General features: G+C 50.8%; 1 protein-coding gene across 2 annotated transcripts; it reads left to right on the top strand.

Moving 5' to 3' along the window:
- The first annotated feature begins 755 nt into the window (after positions 1–755).
- DNAL4 (dynein axonemal light chain 4) lies at positions 756–5,674 on the top strand. Of its 2 annotated transcripts, XM_074826673.1 has the most exons (5): positions 784–829; positions 1,063–1,343; positions 2,207–2,428; positions 3,257–3,340; positions 4,480–5,674. In XM_074826673.1, exons 3-5 carry the CDS (start codon positions 2,357–2,359, stop codon positions 4,642–4,644), a joined length of 321 nt encoding a protein of 106 aa, XP_074682774.1. In that variant the 5' UTR covers positions 784–829; positions 1,063–1,343; positions 2,207–2,356; the 3' UTR covers positions 4,645–5,674. The 2 variants fall into 2 exon arrangements, with proteins under 2 accessions (XP_074682773.1, XP_074682774.1); XM_074826672.1 differs by lacking the exon at positions 1,063–1,343 and having other exon boundaries at positions 756–829.
- Positions 5,675–7,903: the final 2,229 nt, after the last annotated feature.

Genomic DNA, 7,903 nt, shown 5'->3' with positions numbered 1-7,903 from the left:
CATGGCATCAATCTCCTTCTTCCCAGCCACATCAACATGCAAACATGAGTGGTTGCCTCCCTCATACAATGAAAACACATTAATAAAAAACCCTGAATTGCCCCAAACCACTCCAGTATTTATCCTCACTGTTTAAATCAAAAGGTAGAACTTGGCCCCAGAAGGGTTTCAAGCCAGAAAAACAGTAAGTCTTCAGACACCAGGCAGTTGGACTGCGGGTGGGGCTCTGAGCCTGTCCCTGCAGCCAAAACCCAGCCCGAAAACTTCAGCGGGAAAGGGCGGGAAAGCCGGCAGCCTCCTGGATGCCCCTTTCCCAAGCCCAGGGCAGGGGAGGCTCCCCGCAGCTCCCGACCCAGCCCGGGGTGACCCACCGAGGGGAAGTGCACAGGGCCGGGCCCGGCACTCGAGGGCACAGCTGTGGCTGCCGCGGCCACGCAGGACCGGAATCACGGGCCCTTCCCGCTCGCCACGGCGGGGCTGTTTAACGAGGCCCCCCCGCGGGGCCGCCAGCCCCTTCCCAGCACCGGGCCCTCCCTCCCGCTCCTCCTGCCAGCGGCACCGGGCCGCGGGCGCTGCCACCCGCCGCGGGGGCACCGAGCCGGGGCCCAGGGCGGCGCGTGACAGGCGCCCCAAGGCCACCCTGCCGCCGCCGTCCCAAGCCCCCGCGCGGTAGCCGACAGAGCAGACCGCCAATCAGACGTGCCGGGCGGCGAGCTCACATCCAATGGACGGCGAGGCGGGTGGGACTTCCTGCGCCGGTTGCTATGACAAGCGCGGCTCTTCCTTAGCAACCTGCGTTGGGGTGGTGGAGCGGGCCACGGCGGTGTAGGTGAGGCCGTGCCTGGAGCCCCCGCGTCCCCTTTCCTCCCTTCTGTTTAGGGCCGTTTGCCGAGCCCTTCCCTCTCCCCTGTGGGGCTGAGGGAGGCGAGCGTGCGGCCCGCTCGGACCGTGTTCCGCCGCTCCCCTCCGCCCCACTCCCCTTGGTGGTGCCGCGGCGGTGCGGGAAGAGGGGGCGGGGCAGCTTGTTCTTGCCGTGCCCCTCACCTCCTTCTCCCCCGCTAGGTGCTCAGCGGCTCAGCTCCCTGTCCCCCACCTCTGTCCGCCGTCGGGGCTGGGGCGTGCCTTTCCGGGCCCACGGCTGGCGGACTGCCCCAGGCCTCCTCCCTGCCGTGTCTTTTTAACCGACGCAACTACCCGTCGGCAGCTTCTCCCGGGGGAAACCGCCGCTGGGACAATTCCTGGCGGCCTGCCTCGGTCTGTGGTCCCGGCACATCTCGGGGAGAGGCTGGGTATTGAAGTGACTCCCAGGATTTGCCGCGCTGCGGGAGGCTGGTGCCAGCCAGGTGGCTGTTCTGTCCTGTGGAGCTTGTGGCGGGGATGCTTTCAGACCCCATAGACCCTCGTGTGAGAAACGGTGGTTTGTCAGAGTTGCTTTAGCCAGCAGTTCTACATGCTTGGCATAAATGCTTGGTCTGTGTGGTGTTGCCTGACACCGTGTTTGTTTTGTTTTTCCTTTAATATGGAATTACCCTTGCTTCCTCTGGGTAGGAGAGGAAGGTGCTTTGTTCTGGATGAGAGCACCAGAGGGTGAAATGGTTGAATCTGCCAGTCAGACAGTACTGTGCCTCTGTGTTGCCCAAGTAGAGGCTGGTTGGTAATTAGGCCCAGAGGCATGGTCCCGCGTCTTCCCATATGGTCCTCCCCAGCTGACAAATGTTCAGGGATATGAGGAGCAAGTGCACAAACCAGACCAAGATGTTCCTGTTAAACATTTTTGTCCACACATGTATGCTGATCCCGTTCCTAAAATGCTCTTTGCTTGTCATGTGCAGTTTGAAACCCTTGCAGATAATAGTATCCTGGGAAAATCCTTTTGGAATTAATCAATAGACATAACGGCTGATGTATTTTTCTCCCCTCTCCTGTCAGAAGCTGTGCCCAGACTTGGCTCTTCCTTCAAGCTCGATTGGTGCTTCTGGGAAAGTGCTGTGCTCTTGAAGCCTCATTTATGGAAAATGATACATTTTTAAAATTTGTTTGTGTTAATGGTCTGTAAGATAACTCTCTAAGTGCGTGGTGTGTGAAGGTGGTACTGAGAAATAGTAAATAACTGAGATGGGGCAATACTCTCGTAATAGTTTTATTTGCCTTCCATTTTAATTCCAAGCTTTCTTTCTGTTTCCTGTGTTTGTTTTTGTGTAAACAGTGTCCTCTGGACTGAGAAGTTTCCCCTCCTGCTGAAGCTGCTCTGCCTGTGTTCACAGAACCGTGTTCCTCTCGGCTGTCTTCCCTGCAGCACCTTGCTGATCTCCAGGCAGCCCCTCTGCCCCTTCCCCGGGGTCACTGTGGAAGGACCATGGCAGACACCGGGGAGGGGAAAAAGGAGGAGGCTGATTATAAAAGACTTCACAGCTTTCCACTGATTAGGGTAAGAAAAAGGATGGATAATGCATTTATCAGTGTTACAGATACGAAATTCTACCTTCATTCTTACCAACCTTCCAAACTAGAATTTCTCCCACTGAGTAGTTTCTGTGAGACCATGTGTACTGATGGTCCTGTGCAAGGGTCCCAGTCATGGCTGCTGCTTTCTCTCTCTCCTTGACCTTTGTCAGGGAAACATTAGCACCTTGTTTCCCCTCCCCCTGCTCTGTGATTCATCTAATAGATTGAACATGCTGCCTTTGGAGGTCTCGCCTGTGTTCTGGATGCAGCTTGCTTTTTTCCTAGAGGAGCTGGAGTAAGATCTTGCTAGCCAGCCAGATAGCAGAGGAGGAAGAAAAGACTATGTAATTTAGACTTCTTTGTTATGCCTATAGCAATAATTAAGGACTCTGGTTGGAGCAGTATTAACATGTTTTCCCTTCATCTTATAACAGAAAAACTGACAAATGTGTTTATCTCCTACTTTAAGCTGTGCTTACTTAGTGCTAGTCTTAATCTTAGGTAGAGAAGAACTCTTCCTTGGCTGGGACAAAGGAACAAATGGATCACTTGTATTGCAGTGACCCATTTTCATATTTACTGTTCTCTGAAACAGTGGAAATGCTTGGTGTACGGACAAGCCCATGTTGCTGCTGATGCCCCCCACCTTGAAACAAACATTAATTAGTCATGAGGACTAGCTGCCTTTTGCCCATGCCCAGCAGTCTAGGCCACTGCTATAGCCTATGCAAAAGTAAGGACTACTTACTGCTGTCTTGTGTCTAGCTCTTACTTTTCTGCTTAGTTCCTTTTGTTTGTTTTCTTTTTCCAGCACACAGATATGCCGGAGGAGATGCGTGTAGAAGCTATGGAGCTGTGTGTCACAGCATGTGAGAAATACGCCACCAACAACGAGGTACTAGCCAAATTCCAAAATGGCCAGCCTTCAGCTGCTGTGGCCCAGGGAACCAGCAGGAGCAGGGCTAAGGGTGCAGGGCAGACTAGAGTCAGATCCTGACATCCTATTACTCTCTTTCTGCACCGAGGAAGGGTAGAAGGTGGCAAAGAGCCTGGCTAGATCTCAGATTCAGTTCCCTTTGTCAGCAGGATCCGTAACAGCACTTTGCTTTCCTGCAGGAAGCAGAGATTAGTAGCAATGCTGCCTCCCAAACCTTACCTCCTTCCTGATCCTGTCTTGCCTGTGACATGCTTCCACTCTGTTTGTAAAATGCCCCGTGTCCAGAGGGCTTGGCTCAGAACTGTGTGGAGACTCTTGTTTTGGGGATGAGTACATGAAAGCCTTTGAACCTTTAGGTGCAGTCTGTTAAGTTTTCCCTCTTGGTTTTCAGCCTCCTGAATGAAATTGCTGAGACCATATAAATGAGGGGTGATGCAGAAGTTATGGTCTTTGGAAAGGTTGCCCTTAACTTTGAGAGCCGACAATAAAGGAAAACACACCTTGCACTGTGGGCAGGGCAGACTGCTTGTTGCTGGAGCAGTTTTGTGTTGGAGCAAAGCAGAGCTATGAAGCCAGAGATTCCTTCTGTCCTATCTTTCCTGAGACACTGCATGTAGTGCAAAATCTTCCTCTCTGCTTTTTCAGATCAAGCAGGGTGTGATCTCGGAGAAGCAAGCCTTTTAAAAGTCAGCCTAGTTTCAGTGTTTTGGTAATTAGCTGGAGAAAAAAATTGACTCCTGTAAAAATAGCCACAGCTTAGTGACCTGAATCTCCTCTCATGCTCACTGCACCCAGCATAACTCCATCAGCATCTAAACCAGAACTCTTGCTTCAGACGATGTGAATGAGAGAAGTGATTGCTAGATGCAGTTCTTTAATTTCTTCTAGATGCTGTGTTGGGGGCTGCTGAAAACAGAGACCTGTTTTACCTCTGGGCATAGCTCTGGGGAGCTCCCAGTTCCTGCAGTGCAGCTGCTATACCTGTTGCCCATGGCTTGAGTTGTCTATTAAAGGGAGAAGAGACTAGGGGGATATTTGCATAAAACCTCCCTGCTTTCTCCGTCTCACCCTATACTCTCCTTCTTAACATTCTCCAGAGTGCTGCCAAGATGATCAAAGAGATGATGGACAAGAAATTTGGGTCCTCCTGGCATGTGGTGATTGGGGAAGGTTTTGGCTTTGAGATCACTCACGAGGTGAAGAATCTGCTGTACATGTTCTTTGGTGGCAGCCTGGCCGTGTGTGTCTGGAAGTGCTCCTGACATCTGGCCGGGTTCCAGACTTGCTGCATACAAGAGATTTCTTCCTTCTCTTGACAGATTTTGTACAATCTGGAGGTGGGGCTTTATTTTTAATAGTTAAACGTCAAGATTTTTTTTTTTCATACTGATGTAACAGTTCTGTGGGATACCTATAGTTGGTGTGTCTGTGCGTATAAACTTGCTAAGCTGTCCTGTCCTTGCTCGTGGGATTTCTTATCTGTCTGTGGCTCTTTCTTTGGTGTTTGAGCCGAAGCAGGAAGGAGGTGGGGAATAGGTAATCGCACGACACACTGCAGAGTGTACAGCAGCGCTAGGAGGAGGAAGCGAAAGAGGAAAGGCGCTATTTAGCCCTATGGTTTGTGTTTTTTTTTTTTTTCCCTCCCACTTGTTCCACATCATGTCCTCTCTTCTCTGCCTTCCCCACTACCATGTGGTATGGCTCTGACCAGCACCTGTCTCTCCTCTCTCTGAATGCCGAGAATACCTTCTTTCTCCCCCTTCTAAGATGTCAGTACAGAACTGGCAGTGCCAAGGGTCTCCCTTCAGGCCGCCTGTGGAGGTGTTGGCCCCAAGAAAGCAGACTCGGCTTGCCCTTCCCTGCTTGTTTTGGGAGGGTACAACAGCTGAGCTGCCTGGGTGTAGGAGGTTGCTATGCAAACTGCCCCCTCCTTTCTCACCCACCGCACACTGAGATAGCATGAAAACACAGGCGGCTGACGATGCCTGGGGAGTGGGTGAGAGCTCTTCATAAGGCTCAAATGCTTCCCTGTCAGTTCTTGGGGGTGTTGCAAGTGCTGTGTACTTTCAGCATCTTGTTTGGAGGCTGGTAGAGGAAGGAGGCTCCATGTGAGATATCACTTGGTCATCAGAAGCCTAATGTCTTTTTGGACTTGCATTCTTTTAGCCTGTTTCATTTTTTAAAGCTGTCAGTGTTGGAGGATGAAATGAACATAATTGTATGTTACATATATGGCTTATTTATATAAAACTGGGGAACTGTGTTTTTACAATAAAAATTCAGTAAAATGTCCCTTTCTCTCTGTGTTCTAAAATGAAAATTCCAAAGCGGACGGTAAGAAGGAGAAGTAGTTCAGGAAACATGGAAGTAAGCAAGCAGTGGTGTAGCTCAGGTGGAGGATGGTGACAAGTCTCCATCCTGCATGCTTCCTGGGTGACTTGTAGGTACCAGATGTGCTCTCACCCTCCCTGCTCAATTCCTTTCACCAGTGCAAGCCACAATGCTGAGGAAGGTTCCCAGGCCCACAGTGCTGTTGGCCAAAGTCCTCAGGTCACACAGCTGTCTTAAGCAGTAGCAGCAAGGGAGCGTAGCTGTGTCCTCTGCCCAGCCAGTGTGCCTCTGCTCTGACCTTTGGGGTCTTGTATCTCTGGCTTCCTTGGTTTTTCAGAGTTTTTTCTCAGAATGTTGCCAGCTGTACCACTGGCACCTTGTGCTTTATGAAAGGCCTTGCTCTAGTCCATAGTTCAATTTCAAAGGACCTTTCTGCATTAGTGTCTGGGATGGATCAAACTGGTGGAGGGACAATTCCTTTTGTTCCTTCTCTGGACCTCAGTGTGATGCTAGAGATGTCCTTCCTCTATTTTATCATGTCAGGAGCTCTTCTATAAGCCAGGAATTAGAGTAGTATGAAGACAACTAGAAATTATTTCAAATTTGGACCATCTGTGCTGGCTGCACTCGATGTCCTCTCACCTAATTCCTTATTGATCAGGTGGAAGGGAATTACAAGGCAGGAGGGGACACATAACTGGTATCATAAAGTAGTTGGTAACATGATACCTGCCTGGTGCAGTGGGCCACAGCGTCAGGATCGCTGTGCAGTGTAGAAGAGTCCAAATCCTTTGAGCTCTCTCTTGGTGTGGTTACTCTGTCTCACTTCAGCTGGCTGCCTTTACAGGAAGATAGCACTGCTGACTGGCACTTTCTGCAGCTGGGAGGTGGAAAAGATTATTTTCTCTTCCACAACTTTCTACCTCCTGTATGTTCAGAGGAGAAGGTAAAGCCAGTGTCTTTGGAATGCCTTGTGTTGGAGCATGACGATACCCTCAGCCATACCATAGTTGCTTTAATTGTGCCTCTTTCACGCTAATGAATAATTAACTGCTGTGCGCATATGCACAGACATGCTGGTCATGGGCATCTCTGCAGGGTCGCGGTGACCTGCAGATGATCACAGGGAGCTGCTTACCTCAGCACACAATCTTTTGGCCTCGCTGCCAGTTTGTTATCTCTTTGGCCACCAGCTGACCCAAGCTAATGTCTCCATGACCCGCATCGGCCAGAAGCGAATGTTGACTGCTCCCCAGCCTTCTTGAAGCCTGAGCCTGCAAACAGATTGAGGTGAGCTAGGTGTGAATTTGCAGCACGTCAGCTCCCACACTGTAACTCCCCCAAGGTAAGTGCAAGGTGGCTCACAGGAGAGCGGCAAGCTATTTTTGTTTCCAAGGGTAACAGCTTTCCCACAAGTTGCCATGAAGAAGCCAAACCATCTTAGCTGGTTTGCATGCCCGTCATTGGTGGCATACGCAAAAGCACAAACCTCAGCTTCCCAAAATTCAGCTGTGCATGAGGCCCCTTCTCTGAGGCAAGTGTTCAATAAGACAGACCAATTTTCCTGCCCGTTGCAAGTTGAGCCATGCTGTGCTGGCCCTTGTGTGTTAGAAGAAAGACTTTCACCCTCCTCTTGCTGTGAAACTGGCCATTTTTGAGCACACCTGTAATTTTCAGGGGAGTATGGTTCATGGATCGGAGATGGTCCCTTGTCCTGTGTTTTCCTGCAAGAGACCCCTCTGTGGCTGATGCTTTGGAGCTTCTAGGGCCTATCTGCTTCTGACTATAAAACTACAGTCCCTTGCTGAAGGATTTTACCTTGCGAATTTTCAGCAGAAAGCTGGGGAAGTTGGCAACAGGTGACTCGATATAGTGTTCTCCTCTCGCTCTCATTTCTTGCCCCCTGCATATTGCTGCCATTACCCATCAAAGCATCAGGCTGAGTCAGACGTAGAAAAGGAGATGAAAAACGCAGGGTGATGCATCGGTGCCAGCCAAAAGGACCCTTTCTGTCCGCCTGTCCCGGAAAGCTCCAATAGCAGCTCAGAGGGCTGCTTCATGACTTCATCCATCCCTGCTGAGGGGAGACGGGCAACATCATTATCAGCTGCCGGGGAGCCCTGACTTGGTGCCAGCAGTGGAAGTGTCCTCGGATGTACAGCTCCTCCTCTGCCCCAAGGGTGACTTGAA

Source organism: Strix aluco, chromosome 5, assembly GCF_031877795.1.
Source record: "Strix aluco isolate bStrAlu1 chromosome 5, bStrAlu1.hap1, whole genome shotgun sequence".
NCBI classification, from domain to species: domain Eukaryota; kingdom Metazoa; phylum Chordata; class Aves; order Strigiformes; family Strigidae; genus Strix; species Strix aluco.
The sequence above is the reverse complement of the archived record's forward strand: the minus strand, read 5'-3'. Positions and strand labels throughout refer to the sequence as shown.

Coding starts and splice junctions, on each gene's coding strand:
- DNAL4 (XM_074826672.1), top strand. CDS start 2,357: ATGGCAGACACCGGGGAGGGGAAAAAGGAGGAGGCTGATTATAAAAGA. Junction 2,429..3,256: donor ACAGCTTTCCACTGATTAGG/GTAAGAAAAAGG, acceptor TTCTTTTTCCAG/CACACAGATATGCCGGAGGA. Junction 3,341..4,479: donor AATACGCCACCAACAACGAG/GTACTAGCCAAA, acceptor AACATTCTCCAG/AGTGCTGCCAAGATGATCAA.